Genomic DNA, 18,660 nt, shown 5'->3' with positions numbered 1-18,660 from the left:
ACTGAGGGAGGGTCTACACAGGGGGAAAAAATTCTGAGGGAGGGTCTATCACTGGGGGAAACATTACTGAGGGGTGGTTTACCATAGGGGAAACATTACTGAGGCAGGGTCTATCACTGGGGGAAACATTACTGAGGGAGGATCTATCACTGGGGGAAACATTACTGAGGGAAGGTCTATCAGTGGGGGAAACATTATTGAGAGAGGGCTTATCATTGAGGAAAACATTACTGAGGGAGGGTCTATCACTGGGGGAAACATTACTGAGGGAGGGCCTATCACTGGGTGAAACATTACTGAGGGAGGGTCTATCACTGGGGGAAACAATACTGAGTGAGGGCCTATCACTGAGGGAAACATTACTGAGGGAGGGTCTATCACTGGGGGAAACATTACTGAGGGAGGGTCTATCAACGGAGGGAACATTACTGAGGGAGGGTCTATCAATGGGGGAAACATTACTGAGGGAGGGCTTATCATTGGGGGAAACATTACTGAGGGAGGGTCAATCACTGGGGGAAACATTACTGAGTGAGGGTCTATCACTGGGGGAAACATAACTGAGGTAGGGCCTATCACCGGGGGAAACATTACTGAGAGAGGGCTTATCATTGGGGAAAACATTACTGAGGGAGGGTCTATCACTGGGGGAAACATTACTGAGGAAGGGTCTATCACTGGGGGATACTCTACTGAGGGAGGGCCTATCACCGGGGGAAACATTACTGAGGGATGGTTTATCATAGGGGAAACATTACTGAGGGAGGGCCTATCACTGGGGGAAACATTACTGAGGGAAGGACTATCACCGGGGGTAATATTACTGAGGGAGGGTCTATCCCTGGGGGAAACATTACTGAGGGAAGGTCTATCACCGGGGGAAACATTACTGAGGGAGTGTCTATCACCGGGGGAAACATTACTGAGGGAGGGTCTATCCCTGGGGGAAACATTACTGAGGGAGGGTCTGTCCCTGGGGGAAACAATACTGAGGGAGGGTCTATCACCGGGGGAAACATTACTGAGTGAGGGCTTATCATTGGGGGAAACATTACTGAGGGAGGGTCTATCACTGAGGGAAACATTACTGAGGGAGGGTCTATCACTGGGGGAAACATTACTGAGGGAGTACCTATCACCGGGGGAAACATTACTGAGGGAGGGTCTATCCCTGGGAGAAACATTACTGAGGGAGGGTCTATCACCGGGGGAAACATTACTGAGGGAGGGTCTATCCCTGGGGGAAACATTACTGAGGGAGGGTCTATCACTGAGGGAAACATTACTGAGGGAGGGTCTATCACTGGGGGAAACATTACTGAGGGTAGGTCTATCACTGGGGGAAACATTACTGAGGGAGGGTCTATCACTGGGGAAACATTACTGAGGGAGGGTCTATCAATGGGGGAAACATTACTGAGGGAGGGTCTATCACTGGGGGAAACATTACTGAGGGAGGGTCTATCAATGGGGGATACATTACTGAGGGAGGGTCTATCAACGGGGGAAAAATTACTGAGGGAGGGCCTATCACTGCGGGAAACATTACTGAGGAAGGGTCTATCACTGGGGGAAACATTACTGAGGGAGGGTCTATCACTGGGGGAAACATTACTCAGGGGGTGCACACTGAGCAGGAGGGGACACGGGACTGCTGGGTAAGTGAGGCTTTATATTTGGGTGATCGCTTTACCCGAAACACTACTCGTGTGGTATCTCCCACCCAACCTCCTCCTCGAACCAAAAAAAAAAGACTCTGTACTCCAGATCGATCATATGACTAGTCTTTTTTTTCCACTCTTTTAGTTTTTAGTCAGCTCATTGGGAATTTAGAATAGTGGGAATGGAGGTTAGGACAGTTGAATGTTCCTCCTGCAGACTGTGGGAGGTATAACGTCACCACTAGTGTTCCTGCTGACTACATCTGCGGGAAGTGCACCCAACCCCAGCTCCTCGGAAACCACGTTAGGGAGCTGGAGCTGGATGAACTTTGGATCATTCGGGAGATGGAGTGGGTTGTTGAGAGGAGTTACAGGGAGGTAGTCACACCTCAGGTACAAGAAGAAGGTAGATGGGTTACCGTCAGGGGACAGAAAGGGAACTGGGAGGCAGTGCAGGGATCCCCCGTGGCCATTCCCCTCAATAACAAGTATTTCGTTTTCGGTACTGTTGATGGGGATGACTTACCAGGGGTACGCCATGGGTACAGGTCTCTGGTACAGAGTCTGTCCCTGTTGCTCAGAAGGGAAGAGGGGAAAGGAACAGAGCAGTAGTCATTGGGGACTCCATAGTTCAGGGGACAGACAGGAGGTTCTGTGGGGACGAGAGAGACTCACGGTTGGTGTGTTGCCTCCCAGGTGCCAGAATTTGTGCTGTGTTGGATTGCTTTTTCGGAATCCTTGAGAGGGAGGGGGAGCAGCCCCAAGTGGTGGTCCACATAGTCACTAACGACACAGGTAGGGAAAGAGATGGGGATTTAAGGCAGAAATTCAGGGAGCTAGGGTGGAAGCTTAGAGCTTCCACAGATTTGTTATCTCTGGTTAATTGCCCGTACCATGTGCTAGCAAGGTGAGGAATAGGGAGAGAGAGGAGTTGAACACGTGGTTACAGGGATGGTGCAGGAGGGAGGATTTTGGATGCCTGGATAATTGGGGCTCATTCTGGGGTAGGTGGGACCTCTACAAACAGGATGATCTACACCTGAACCAGATGGGTACCAATATCCTGGGGGGGCAAATTTGCTAATACTCTTTGGGAGGATTTAAACTAATTTAGCAGGGGGATGGGAACCCAAATTGTAATTCGGGTGTAGAGGAGGTTGAGAGTAGGTAGGTCCAAAATAAGGTTTCAGGGTCCCAAGAGGGCGCCGGCAAGCAGGAAGGTGCTTTGAAGGGTATCTACTTCGACGCCAGGAGCATCCGGAATAAGGAGAAAGTGAGGACTGCAGATGCTGGAGATCAGAGCTGAAAAATGTGTTGCTGGAAAAGCGCTTTTCCAGCATCCTGAATAAGGTGGGTGAACTTGCAGCATGGGTTGGTACCTGGGACTCCGATGTTGTGGCCATTTCGGAGACATGGATAGAGCAGGGACAGGAACAGTTGTTGCAGGTTCTGGGATTTAGATGTTTCAGTAAGAACAGAGAAGGTGATAAAAGAGGGGAAGGATTGTGGCATTGTTAGTCAAAGACCGTGTTACAGTGGCAAAAAGGACGTTCAAGGACTCATCTACTGAGGTAGTACGGGCTGAGGTTAGAAACAGGAAAGGAGAGATCACCCTGTTGGGAGTTTTCTATAGGCCTCTGAATAGTTCCAGAGATTTAGAGGAAATGATAGCAAATATAACTCTCGATAGGTGCGAGAGTAACAGGGTAGTTGTCAACCACCTGATGAAGGAGCAGCGTTCCAAAAGCTAGTGGTTCCAAATAAACCTGTTGGACTATAATCTGGTGTTGTGTGATTTTTAACTGTGTTCACAGTGGGAGTGTGTGTGGCTGGGTAGGCTGTGTCACTGAGAGAGATTGGTATCAACTGCCGCTCAGTCACTTCTAGTTACAAACCTGATTCCCAAGTTAAAACCTCTGCTCACACTCCAGTGCAGAACTGCGGGAGTGCTGCACAGTCAGAGCTCTTGTCTTTTGGATACAATGTCAAACCGAGGTCACTTTTCCGTAAAAGACCACTTAGCATTATGTGAAGAAGCAGAGGCGTCCTTGCTGGCTGATATTTGTTCCTGAATCACCAACATAAAACCGATTATTGCCATTTGTGCGAATTTGCTGAGTACTTGGCTGCTGCAATTCCTACATTGCAACAGTGATTTCTCTTCAACACAAAAGGATTTCATTGGCCTTTTAGTGCTTTAAGATGTCTGACGTTTATGAGAAGCTCTGCATAAATGCAAGTCTTTCTGTAGCTTTCAGGGTCTATTCAGGGAAACAGTTTGTCACCCGGACAGAAAGATGACAGGACGGAATTTGTATGAGGGGAGAAATTGATATTGTGAGTGGGGAAACACTGGGGAACAGTCGATTGCTGGATTAGTTCTCTTACTGGAGAGTGTAAGGGAGGTGATGGCCTAATGTTATTTTTGCTGGACTGTTAATCCAGAGACCTAGGTAATGTTCTGTCGACAAAGTTCAAATCCCACCACAGAATTGAATTTGAATGAAGAGTCCCAGGATTCTCAAGAAAAAAAAACCCATCTGGTTCCCTTTAGGGAAGGAAATGGCAGTCCTTATCTGGTCTGGGCCTACATGTGACTCTCCAGACCCACAGCAATATGGTTGGCTCTTAAGTGCCCGCTGGACAATTACGGATGGGATATTAACGCTGGCCTGGCCAGCGACACCCACATCCCATGAATAAATAAAAAAACAACAGAGAGCTTGGAGTACATGTTCACAGATCGATGAAGGTGGCTGGTGTGGGAGCTTTTAAGAGTTAGGAGGTTATGTAAGAGCTGTATAAAATGCTAGTTAGACCACAACGGGAGTATCTTGTGCAGTTCTGGTCACAGCACTGTCGGAAAGTTGTAATTGCATGACAGAAGGTGTGGAGGAGATTTACCAGGACTGGAGACTTTCAGTTATTGGAAAGATTGGTGATGCTGAAGTTGTTTTCCCTGGAACTGAGGGTGAGACTAATGAGGGGCCCAGATAGAGAGAATAGGAAGGACCTATTCCCCTTGGTTGTGGGGCCCATAGTCAGGAGGCATGAATTTAAGATAAGATAGAGATGGCAAGAGGAATTGAGGGGAAATGGTTTCACCCAGAGGGTAACGGGGATCTGGAACTTACTGTCTGGCTATGTGCAAGAGACAGAACCCTCACAACCTTTCAGAAACGGTTTTGATATGCAGCTTGAAGCGGTAAACCCTACAGAGTATCGACCCAATAGCTGGAATGTGGGATGAGGCTGAATGGTAAACCGGTTGGCTAGCATGGACTGGAGGGGTTGAATAGCCTCCTTCAGCACAATAGGTTCCTGTGAAGCAATGAATTTTCAGTGAATGAGCAGGATGTGGAAGCCACTTCCGATATTATCTGAAGTTGAAAACGAGCCTAAGACAGTAAAGTCAGATACAATCGGACTGTGACAGTCAGTAACAAATCGCCTCCCCCAGGAACACAAAGGAATTGTACTTTACCTTCCGGCAGACAGCAGGTTAATAGCTATGGCTGATCCAATCACTTCCTGCATGTCCGAGCCAATGATTGCCAGTTCCACCATCAGCCACAGCAGAATTCGAGGGAACTGCAACATTCACAACGTGGTAAATGTTAGTCATTTGGCCCAGATGATAATGTGAACTCAGTAAATACATGCTCAGGCTATTACAGTCTTGTCATTCTCACGTCTTATAGGATAATTATAAATGAGGAAGGTCATTCAGCCCCTATTGATACGTCCATTCAAAAAAGGTTCCTAACCCTGTTTCCTCATGTTGTAACAGCTGACTGTTATTTAAGTGATGCCAATGCTATTTTTTTTAACCTATGCGCCTGTAAAATGTGCTCATCACTTGGATAGGCTATGGAGAGTTCGGAACTTTTCTGACTCAGTGCAAGCCCCTTCTGAGAAATAGCTTTGACCTATGGGTTCTCTAACTGGGGATGAGGTGGGCAAGGGGCCAACCAGATTTTTGGTAGTGGGGTTTGGTGAATGGGATCTTCTCTCAGTAGGAAGGTGGGGGAATGGTCCAGTCCCAGACACAGTCCAGAGGCAGCCACCAGGGGCCCTGGGTGCCATGGCCGGCTGGTTTAAAGGCCAACCTCAGGGCTCTGGGATGTTGATCCAGGGGTAATAAAAGCAGATAGGCTTCCCTTGCCCTCGATTTTGAACTCCCCTCACCTCTAACCTCCACCATCCATTGCCCAGGGCCCATTAATGCCAACTCATGCCTCACCCACCTCTTTGGCCCCTCACACCAACGCCAGCCCTGACCCCTTACTCATTCCCATAGCTCCTTATAGCTCCTAAGCTGAATTAGTTCCATTTCATGCTAACCCATGCCACCCTTTGCCCTTGCATCCTCCATGCCAACTCACCCTGTACCCACAATGGGAAGACATCAGGAGCTATGCTTTGCTGAAATAAAGTTCTTACTATCTTTTATTGACTTCACCAAATGAGAAAAACACTCATTGTTAAAAGTATAGTCAACACATTTCAATCCTTTCAAATATTTAATCCCTTATTAAAACAAACATTCTCATTCAGAGTCCCACATCAAAGACAGCTAATCCCTTAATGAACTCTTGGAACTGTCAAACTGTGAATTGACAGGCCTCCCACTCTGATAATGCCAGGTAATGGAAGAAACCAAGCAGGAATAATTCTGTAATGATAGGCCTCAGGCTTACATCAACAAACAGTGATTCAAATTGTAAACAATTCCAAGGCACACCTTTTTTTATTTTCAAAAGCTAAAGGGCAGGGCTTAACAGACATTTGGACATACATTGTCTGGACCTAATTGTGTGAGTCGATGAGTTCATAAAGTGGATGAATACTAATACACTCAATGCTGCTGGGACATCCTACAGTGACGCAAGGCAGATGTCTCGAGTGGCCCTGAGTGGTACATTGGTGAATAGGTTAGCAATCTAAAATGAGCACATAGAGACAGCAGGGCTATTGATAATGTCTAGTCGGCTCTTCAGAAATGTGAAGGAAGTCTTCACAATATAAATAGAGAAACTGCTCAAATTTCACTGTCGCAACTCACACAACCAGGTCAGGCTGGACAGAATTAGTCAGACAGAAGACAGACCAGTCTGGCTTATTGTGGTCACCTGCCACTGAACTGGGCACAGTGCTCAATGTGGGACTGACACTGAACTGGACACAGTGCTCACTGTAGGACTGAGACTGAACTGGGCACAGTGCTCAATGTGGGACTGATACTGAACTGGACACAGAGCTCAATGTGGGACTGAGACTGAACTGGACACAGTGCTCAATGTGGGACTGACACTGAACTGGACACAGTGCTCACTGTGGGACTGACACTGAACTGGGCACAGTGCTCAATATGGGACTGAGACTGAACTGGGCACAGTGCTCAATGTGGGACTGATGCTGAACTGGACACAGTGCACAATGTGGGACTGAGACTGAACTGGGCACAGTGCTCAATGTGGGACTGACACTGAACTGGACACAGTGCTCAATGTGGGACTGAGACTGAACTGGACACAGTGCTCAATGTGGGACTGACACTGAACTGGACACAGTGCTCAATGTGGGACTGATACTGAACTGGGCACAGTGCTCACTGTGGGACTGAGACTGAACTGGACACAGTGCTCAATGTCGGACTGATACTGAACCGGGCACAGTGCTCAATGTGGGACTGACACTGAACTGGACACAGTGCTCAATGTGGGACTGACACTGAACAGGACACAGTGCTCAATGTGGGACTGAGACTGAACTGGGCACAGTGCTCAATGTGGGACTGATACTGAACTGGACACAGTGCTCAATGTGGGACTGAGACTGAACTGGACACAGTGCTCAATGTGGGACTGACACTGAACTGGACACAGTGCTCAATGTGGGACTGACACTGAACTGGACACAGTGCTCAATGTGGGACTGACTCTGAACTGGACACGGTGCTCAATGTGGGACTGATACTGAACTGGGCACAGTGCTCAATGTGGGACTGACACTGAACTGGGCACATTGCTCAATGTGGGACTGACTCTGAACTGGACACAGTGCTCAATGTGGGACTGATACTGAACTGGACACAGTGCTCAATGTGGGACTGAGACTGAACTGGACACAGTGCTCAATGTGGGACTGACACTGAACTGGACACAGTGCTCAATGTGGGACTGACACTGAACTGGACACAGTGCTCAATGTGGGACTGACTCTGAACTGGACACGGTGCTCAATGTGGGACTGAGACTGAACTGGACACAGTGCTCAATGTGGGACTGAGACTGAACTGGACACAGTGCTCAATGTGGGACTGATACTGAACTGGACACAGAGCTCAATGTGGGACTGAGACTGAACTGGACACAGTGCTCAGTGTGGGACTGACACTGAACTGGACACCGTGCTCAATGTGGGACTGACACTGAACTGGACACAGTGCTCACTGTGGGACTGACACTGAACTCAATATGGGACTGAGACTGAACTGGGCACAGTGCTCAATGTGGGACTGATGCTGAACTGAACACAGTGCACAATGTGGGACTGAGACTGAACTGGGCACAGTGCTCAATGTGGGACTGAGACTGAACTGGGCACAGTGCTCAATGTGGGACTGACACTGAACTGGACACAGTGCTCAATGTGGGACTGAGACTGAACTGGACACAGTGCTCAATGTGGGACTGACACTGAACTGGACACAGTGCTCAATGTGGGACTGAGACTGAACTGGACACAGTGCTCAATGTGGGACTGACACTGAACTGGACACAGTGCTCAATGTGGGACTGATACTGAACTGGGCACAGTGCTCACTGTGGGACTGAGACTGAACTGGACACTGCTCAATGTGGGACTGAGACTGAACTGGACACAGTGCTCAATGTGGCACTGACACTGAACTGGACACAGTGCTCACTGTGGGACTGAGACTGAACTGGACACAGTGCTCAATGTCGGACTGATACTGAACCGGGCACAGTGCTCAATGTGGGACTGACACTGAACTGGACACAGTGCTCAATGTGGGACTGACACTGAACAGGACACAGTGCTCAATGTGGGACTGAGACTGAACTGGGCACAGTGCTCAATGTGGGACTGATACTGAACTGGACACAGTGCTCAATGTGGGACTGAGACTGAACTGGACACAGTGCTCAATGTGGGACTGACACTGAACTGGACACAGTGCTCAATGTGGGACTGACACTGAACTGGACACAGTGCTCAATGTGGGACTGACTCTGAACTGGACACGGTGCTCAATGTGGGACTGATACTGAACTGGGCACAGTGCTCAATGTGGGACTGACACTGAACTGGGCACATTGCTCAATGTGGGACTGACTCTGAACTGGACACAGTGCTCAATGTGGGACTGATACTGAACTGGACACAGTGCTCAATGTGGGACTGAGACTGAACTGGACACAGTGCTCAATGTGGGACTGACACTGAACTGGACACAGTGCTCAATGTGGGACTGACACTGAACTGGACACAGTGCTCAATGTGGGACTGACTCTGAACTGGACACGGTGCTCAATGTGGGACTGAGACTGAACTGGACACAGTGCTCAATGTGGGACTGAGACTGAACTGGACACAGTGCTCAATGTGGGACTGAGACTGAACTGGACACACTGCTCAATGTGGGACTGATACTGAACTGGGCACAGTGCTCAATGTGGGACTGACACTGAACTGGGCACATTGCTCAATGTGGGACTGACTCTGAACTGGACACAGTGCTCAATGTGGGACTGATACTGAACTGGACACAGTGCTCAATGTGGGACTGACACTGAACTGGACACAGTGCTCAATGTGGGACTGAGACTGAACTGGACACAGTGCTCAATGTGGGACTGAGACTGAACTGGGCACAGTGCTCACTGTGGGACTGATACTGAACTGGACACAGTGCTCAATGTGGGACTGACACTGAACTGGACACCGTGCTCAATGTGGGACTGACACTGAACTGGACACAGTGCTCACTGTGGGACTGACACTGAACAGGACACAGTGCTGAATGTGGGACTGACACTGAACTGGACACAGTGCTCAATGTGGGACTGACACTGAACTGGACACAGTACTCAATGTGGGACTGACACTGAAGTGGACACAGTGCTCAATGTGGGACTGACACTGAAGTGGACACAGTGCTCAATGTGGGACTGACACTGAAATTGCCACAGTGCTCAATGTGGGACTGACACTGAAGTGGACACAGTGCTCAATGTGGGACTGACACTGAACTGGGCACATTGCTCAATGTGGGACTGACACTGAAGTGGACACAGTGCTCAATGTGGGACTGACACTGAACTGGACACAGTGCTCAATGTGGGACTGAGACTGAACTGGACACAGTGCTCAATGTGGGACTGAGACTGAACTGGGCACTGTGCTCACTGTGGGACTGATACTGAACTGGACACAGTGCTCAATGTGGGACTGACACTGAACTGGACACCGTGCTCAATGTGGGACTGACACTGAACTGGACACAGTGCTCACTGTGGGACTGACACTGAACAGGACACAGTGCTGAATGTGGGACTGACACTGAACTGGACACAGTGCTCAATGTGGGACTGACACTGAACTGGACACAGTGCTCAATGTGGGACTGACACTGAAGTGGACACAGTGCTCAATGTGGGACTGACACTGAAGTGGACACAGTGCTCAATGTGGGACTGACACTGAAATTGCCACAGTGCTCAATGTGGGACTGACACTGAACTGGACACAGTGCTCAATGTGGGACTGACACTGAACTGGACACAGTGCTCAATGTGGGACTGAGACTGAACTGGACACAGTGCTCAATGTGGGACTGAGACTGAACTGGGCACAGTGCTCACTGTGGGACTGATACTGAACTGGACACAGTGCTCAATGTGGGACTGACACTGAACTGGACACCGTGCTCAATGTGGGACTGATACTGAACTGGGCACAGTGCTCACTGTGGGACTGAGACTGAACTGGACACAGTGCTCAATGTCGGACTGATACTGAACCGGGCACAGTGCTCAATGTGGGACTGACACTGAACTGGACACAGTGCTCAATGTGGGACTGACACTGAACAGGACACAGTGCTCAATGTGGGACTGAGACTGAACTGGGCACAGTGCTCAATGTGGGACTGATACTGAACTGGACACAGTGCTCAATGTGGGACTGAGACTGAACTGGACACAGTGCTCAATGTGGGACTGACACTGAACTGGACACAGTGCTCAATGTGGGACTGACACTGAACTGGACACAGTGCTCAATGTGGGACTGACTCTGAACTGGACACGGTGCTCAATGTGGGACTGATACTGAACTGGGCACAGTGCTCAATGTGGGACTGACACTGAACTGGGCACATTGCTCAATGTGGGACTGACTCTGAACTGGACACAGTGCTCAATGTGGGACTGATACTGAACTGGACACAGTGCTCAATGTGGGACTGAGACTGAACTGGACACAGTGCTCAATGTGGGACTGACACTGAACTGGACACAGTGCTCAATGTGGGACTGACACTGAACTGGACACAGTGCTCAATGTGGGACTGACTCTGAACTGGACACGGTGCTCAATGTGGGACTGAGACTGAACTGGACACAGTGCTCAATGTGGGACTGAGACTGAACTGGACACAGTGCTCAATGTGGGACTGATACTGAACTGGACACAGAGCTCAATGTGGGACTGAGACTGAACTGGACACAGTGCTCAGTGTGGGACTGACACTGAACTGGACACCGTGCTCAATGTGGGACTGACACTGAACTGGACACAGTGCTCACTGTGGGACTGACACTGAACTGGGCACAGTGTTCAATATGGGACTGAGACTGAACTGGGCACAGTGCTCAATGTGGGACTGATGCTGAACTGAACACAGTGCACAATGTGGGACTGAGACTGAACTGGGCACAGTGCTCAATGTGGGACTGACACTGAACTGGACACAGTGCTCAATGTGGGACTGACACTGAACTGGACACAGTGCTCAATGTGGGACTGACACTGAACTGGACACAGTGCTCAATGTGGGACTGATACTGAACTGGGCACAGTGCTCACTGTGGGACTGAGACTGAACTGGACACAGTGCTCAATGTCGGACTGATACTGAACCGGGCACAGTGCTCAATGTGGGACTGACACTGAACTGGACACAGTGCTCAATGTGGGACTGACACTGAACAGGACACAGTGCTCAATGTGGGACTGAGACTGAACTGGGCAAAGTGCTCAATGTGGGACTGATACTGAACTGGACACAGTGCTCAATGTGGGACTGAGACTGAACTGGACACAGTGCTCAATGTGGGACTGACACTGAACTGGACACAGTGCTCAATGTGGGACTGACACTGAACTGGACACAGTGCTCAATGTGGGACTGACTCTGAACTGGACACGGTGCTCAATGTGGGACTGATACTGAACTGGGCACAGTGCTCAATGTGGGACTGACACTGAACTGGGCACATTGCTCAATGTGGGACTGACTCTGAACTGGACACAGTGCTCAATGTGGGACTGATACTGAACTGGACACAGTGCTCAATGTGGGACTGAGACTGAACTGGACACAGTGCTCAATGTGGGACTGACACTGAACTGGACACAGTGCTCAATGTGGGACTGACACTGAACTGGACACAGTGCTCAATGTGGGACTGACTCTGAACTGGACACGGTGCTCAATGTGGGACTGAGACTGAACTGGACACAGTGCTCAATGTGGGACTGAGACTGAACTGGACACAGTGCTCAATGTGGGACTGAGACTGAACTGGACACACTGCTCAATGTGGGACTGATACTGAACTGGGCACAGTGCTCAATGTGGGACTGACACTGAACTGGGCACATTGCTCAATGTGGGACTGACTCTGAACTGGACACAGTGCTCAATGTGGGACTGATACTGAACTGGACACAGTGCTCAATGTGGGACTGACACTGAACTGGACACAGTGCTCAATGTGGGACTGAGACTGAACTGGACACAGTGCTCAATGTGGGACTGAGACTGAACTGGGCACAGTGCTCACTGTGGGACTGATACTGAACTGGACACAGTGCTCAATGTGGGACTGACACTGAAGTGGACACAGTGCTCAATGTGGGACTGACACTGAAGTGGACACAGTGCTCAATGTGGGACTGACACTGAAATTGCCACAGTGCTCAATGTGGGACTGACACTGAAGTGGACACAGTGCTCAATGTGGGACTGACACTGAACTGGGCACATTGCTCAATGTGGGACTGACACTGAAGTGGACACAGTGCTCAATGTGGGACTGACACTGAACTGGACACAGTGCTCAATGTGGGACTGTGACTGAACTGGACACAGTGCTCAATGTGGGACTGAGACTGAACTGGGCACTGTGCTCACTGTGGGACTGATACTGAACTGGACACAGTGCTCAATGTGGGACTGACACTGAACTGGACACCGTGCTCAATGTGGGACTGACACTGAACTGGACACAGTGCTCACTGTGGGACTGACACTGAACAGGACACAGTGCTGAATGTGGGACTGACACTGAACTGGACACAGTGCTCAATGTGGGACTGACACTGAACTGGACACAGTGCTCAATGTGGGACTGACACTGAAGTGGACACAGTGCTCAATGTGGGACTGACACTGAAATTGCCACAGTGCTCAATGTGGGACTGACACTGAACTGGACACAGTGCTCAATGTGGGACTGACACTGAAGTGGACACAGTGCTCAATGTGGGACTGACACTGAAATTGCCACAGTGCTCAATGTGGGACTGACACTGAAGTGGACACAGTGCTCAATGTGGGACTGACACTGAACTGGACACAGTGCTCAATGTGGGACTGAGACTGAAGTGGACACAGTGCTCAATGTGGGACTGACACTGAAGTGGACACAGTGCTCAATGTGGGACTGACACTGAAATTGCCACAGTGCTCAATGTGGGACTGACACTGAAATTGCCACAGTGCTCAATGTGGGACTGACACTGAAGTGGACACAGTGCTCCATGTGGGACTGACACTGAAATTGCCACAGTGCTCAATGTAGGGTGGCATGGTGGCTCAGTGATTAGCTTGCTGCCTCACAATGCCAGGGACCTCAGTTCGAGTCCCACCTCAGGCCACTGTGTGTGGGGAGTTTAAACATTCTCCCTGTTTTAATGTGGGTTTCCTCCGGGTTCTCCTGTTTGCTCCCACAATCCAAAGATGCGCAGGCTAGGTGAATTGACCATGCTAAATTACCCATAGTGTTAGGTGCATTAGTCAGGGCTCCCTATAGGAATTGGGAATGGGTCTGGGTAGGTTACTCGTCGGAGATTCGGTGTGGACTTATTGGACCGAAGGGCCTGTTTCCACACTATAGAGAATCTAATCAGAACTCCAATCATGTGGAAGCAGGCCATTCATCCCATCGAGTCCATGCCTCCAAAGAGTATCCCACCCCACCCTTGTAACCCTGCATTTCCCATGGCCAATTCACCCTGACCTGCACATCTTTGGATTGTGGGAGGAAACCAGAGCACCCAGAGGAAACCCACGCAGACACGGGGGAGAATGTGCAAACTCCACACAGACAGTCACCCGAGGCAGGAATCGAACCCGGGTCCCTGGCGCTCTGAGGCAGCAGTGCTAACCACTGAGCCACCGTGCCGCCCTAAACATGGGTTTGCACTTCATAAATCAACCCCGACACTGGCTGTGCAGCAGGAAGCCCCAGGACCCATCCAGGAAACAGGCTCATTGCTTAAAGGCTTCTTGGTCAGAAGTCTCGGCATTTGGTCATAATCTGGAGTGCTCAACCACATTTGTTCCCAAGGAGCCGATGGACAGAGTCAAATAATTGCGGATCAAGAACTCGGGCAACCTAACAATTCAGACACTGTGTTTTAATCGCCCACGTGGAAAAACTTAGAGAACTTCAAGCAATGTAGCAGACAATTCAACTGCAAAGAAGTGAGTCACTTTCCTCCCTGACTCTGCCCGGGTGCAAAAGCCAGGAAAGTCATTTCACGCTTGCCGCATTACTCGATGGAGACATTTCGATCCGTGGCACATACCTTGGGATATTGCCTGCGACACACCTCGGCTAACTGCATGCCAGTTACAACACCTAACCTGGCCGACAGCCTCTGTAACATGAGCCCCAGTATCGTGGCCAACAGCAAGACCCAAATGATCTGAAGAAAGAATGGAAGATCAAAGACAAGACAAATTTCTCATCATACTTTGCAAGATTCTGTGTGAAAACACCAGCGTGCCCAAATAGATTTCCAACCTCACTTGTCGCTCACCACCACTGTACATGCCCTCTCAAAGGCAATTGTGATGTCGACAAATGCTCTCTTCCTATTCCCAGGGGACCTGATTTGCTTTCAGGTGCCTATGGCTAATACCTGGACTCTGTGCTCAGGAAGCGTGGCCTGAGGGAAGCAGAGACCAAGCGAGCAGCAAATTCGGCCCACGTGGGAATTTGGAATGGGAGTAAGGTCAGGTTTATTGTAATGATTAAAGTGCAGACCCCACACAGATAGTTGCCTGAGGGTGGTCCCGTGAGGCAGCAGTGCTAACCACTGAGCCACCATGCCTTTCTTGGTGTTGATTAACACATTACTGTATATCCACAGTGTATGGCCTCTGCATGAGCAAATAGCAACTTCAACCACACTCTCGGGCAGCAAGCATTGCCAGTAATAGGGAAGCTGAGCTGCTCATGTTGAAGTTGCTCCAAAGGGTTTGCAGACAGTGACTTGTACTCTGAGTTGCAGTGAGGAATTCCCCTCTGACTGTGACCAGCAACAGTGTGCAATCACTGGGAGTTGAGCAAAGTGTGGGAACTTAAGAGTATGAATCTTGCACTCTTAAAATCTAAAACTGTGGGAAGGGTAGACATGTAAAGGGTGTGTTTTTTTTCTTTCAGGACGAAGGAAAGTTTAAACAAGCTCTTCTGGTGCTGTTGCCCGCTTTGTCATCGAAGCCCCACAGTGTGGAAGCTGGCCATTCGGCCCATCGAGTCCACACTGGTCCTCTGAAGAGCATCCCAGCCAGACCCAGCCCCCTCCTCTCATCTCATTCAAATCAGGTTCGTGCAGACCTTATACTACAAAGGAAGGCCCATGGTACTCCCAGCGACTGGCAAGAGAGCACAAATGCTGGGAGTTGAGCTAAGTGCGAGAGTGTAGGCAAGTGGTGAGGGGAGGCATCATTGTGACTTGCCCTGACCATTGTTGCAAGGCGCAGCTTTGTGGTGGAGCTGCTGCTGGTTATATGGAAGAGCGGGCTGAGGGGAAGACCAGGCTTTGCTGAGAAGGGCGAGAAGCAGCAAGGTAAGACTGTTTTTAACTTCACCACCCCAGCACCCCCCCCCACCCCCCTCTCCAAGTTGAGCGAGTTGTTAAAGGGGCAGAAATGGCATTCAGTGGAGTGGTCCACTCCTCCTGTCGGGTGTGGGAGGTCAGGGAGCAGTCGACTGTCCCTGGTGACCGTGTCTGCAGGAAGTGTGACGCGCAGCTCCTCACAGACTGACTCATTCTGCTGGAGAGGCACTGAGGAGAGTATGGGATTCGGAGGGGGGGTGCGGGGGCAAAGAGTCTGATAGGCAATAGTTATGGGGAGGTGGTCACACCGCAGGTACAGTCAGGTGGCAGCCAGGTAGTGCAGGAGTCTCGTGTGGCCATCCCTCACTCAAATAGATATGCTGTTTTGGATACTGTTGGGCAGGGATGGGTCATAGCTCTCAGGGGAAAACTAGCAGCAGCAACCAGGTCTCTGCTGTAAAACAAGGTATGGCAAAGTCCAAGCAAGCAACTGCAATCAGGGACTCTCTCTGGTCAGGGGGCACAGACGGGTGTTTCTGTGGCAGCGAATGAGACTCCAGGATGGTGTGTTGCCTCCTTCGTGCCATGGTCACAGACGTCACAGAGCGATTGCAGCAAAGGGGAGCTTGAGCAGCTGCCCACGTCGGTACCAAACAACACAGTTAGAAAAAGGGATGAGCTCCTGCAGAGTGAAGAGTGGGAGTTCAGCAGGAGGTTAAAAAGTAGGAGCTGAAGGGTAGGAATCTCTGGATTACTCCCAGTGCCACATGCCAGTAGCAGTAGGAGCATAAGGTGGATGCACGTGTGGCTGAGGAGCTGGTGCAGGGGGCAGGGATTCAGACCTTTGGTCATTGGGATCTCTTCCAGGGCAGAAGTGACCCATACAAGAGGGACTGGTTGCACCCGAACTGGAGGGAGACCAATATCCAGATGGGAAGATTTGCTCGAGGAGGCTTTAAACTAGACTGGCAGGGGCATGGGATCCTAAGCAGTAGTGAGACAAGAGAGAAGGTTGAGACTGGTTCAGACGTTAAAGAGAGCATGTTAAATAAATGAGGCAGGCAGGAACAAAGCAGAGATCAAGGTAGGACTGATAAATTAAACTGCATTGATTTCAATGCAAGGGGCCTGACAGGTAAAGCAGATGAACTCAGGGCACGGATGCGAACATGGGACTGGGATATCACAGCTGGTACAGAAATATGGGACAAGATTCGAGTGGTGCTGGAAAAGCACAGCAGGTCAGACAGTATCTGATGAGTAAGAAAATCAACATTTCGGGCAGGAGCCCTTCATCAAAGGGCTTTTGCCTGAAACATCGATTTTCCTGCTCCTCGGATGCTGTCTGACCTGCTGTGCTTTTCCAGCACCACTCGAATCCTGACTCTAACCTCCAGCATCTGCAGTCCTCACTTTTGCCCTGTTACAGAAATATGGCAGGGGAAGAGATAACAACGGCAACTCAGTATTCTGGCGTACAGATTGTGACGACACCATGGCTTGAAGAAATGTATTTTATCCTTTTTTTGTGAAGAGCGGTTGAGACAGAGGTGAGGAGTGGTTTGTTCCAAGCCAATGAAGTAAACAGTTGGGTTTTTGGAAGTTGGAATGTTAGAAACAGCACGAGTGTGTGGAGTCAGGCTCCCACAGAACCAGAGTTTTAGCTTAACCTTCAGCAGTTATTGGGGTCTTGAAGCTGGTTATAGAAGGTGTTATTCCTCTCTCTGTTCCAGCTGAAAGCTGGAGGTCTCCCTGCTGCCAGAATTGCCTGTGACTCATTCGGTTTAACTATCTTTGCCAACAGTGTGTTTATGGGATATTACTATATTGCAACTGTTACTGTATAGAAGGTAAATAATGGTTAATCAGTTACGTTTCCCAGTAAAGTTTACATTAGGCCAATCTTTTTATTCTTTTGTTTGTATTTTAACTGTAGGTTAAGAGTAAAGTGTCAGCTTGAGGCCGAATAGTGTAACTAATCGAATTACATCTGGAACACAGCACCTTACACTTACCTTTAAATAAGGAAAAGTTAGGGTCTGTGTTATCTCCTTGATATATTTGAATGGGTTTTGGTCTGGTCATAACAAGATTCTATAGGAAGGACAGAAAGGGGAGGCAAGAGAAGAGGGGGAGTGACATTTTGGAGGATATTGGAGGACTTGGAGAGGATATTCCCGGGGGATCATCCAGCGGAACTATATGGGTGGAACTCAGAAATAAGAAGGAGGTGATCACTTTGATCGGATTGCAATATAGACCACCACCACCACCACCGCCCCACCACCCCCAAATATTGAGGAGCCAGAGATTGAGGAGCAAATATGTAGGGAGACCACAGATAGCTGTCAGAGTAATTGGGCTGTAATACTAAGGGATTTTAACTTTCTAAACATAGACTGGGACTACCAAACATATCAAAAAGTTGGATGGGGAAGACTTTGTTAAGTGTGTTCAAGAAAACAATCTCAATTCATGTGTAAATAGCCCTATTGGAAAGGCTTTTGGGTAATAAGGCAGGGTAAGTGACTGAGGTGTGGGGGAGCACTTCGGGACGACAGAGTCAAAAAGTCAGAGAGATGTACAGCATGGAAACAGACCCTTCGGTCCAACCTGT

General features: G+C 49.5%; 1 protein-coding gene across 1 annotated transcript in view; it reads right to left on the bottom strand.

Moving 5' to 3' along the window:
- The window catches only part of LOC140471184 (natural resistance-associated macrophage protein 2-like), a 199,706-nt gene that overhangs the window by 127,043 nt on the left and 54,003 nt on the right, over positions 1 to 18,660 (bottom strand). The window contains exons 6-7 of the mRNA XM_072567072.1: positions 14,787 to 14,906; positions 5,146 to 5,252 (exon numbers count right to left, since the gene is read on the bottom strand). Coding sequence (XP_072423173.1) covers positions 5,146 to 5,252; positions 14,787 to 14,906 — 227 coding nt within the window. The remainder of the gene's footprint in view (positions 1 to 5,145; positions 5,253 to 14,786; positions 14,907 to 18,660) is intronic.

This window comes from Chiloscyllium punctatum, chromosome X, assembly GCF_047496795.1.
Source record: "Chiloscyllium punctatum isolate Juve2018m chromosome X, sChiPun1.3, whole genome shotgun sequence".
In the NCBI taxonomy this organism is placed as follows: Eukaryota; Metazoa; Chordata; class Chondrichthyes; order Orectolobiformes; family Hemiscylliidae; genus Chiloscyllium; species Chiloscyllium punctatum.
Note: the sequence above shows the minus strand (reverse complement) of the source record. Positions and strands in the feature narration are given on the sequence as shown.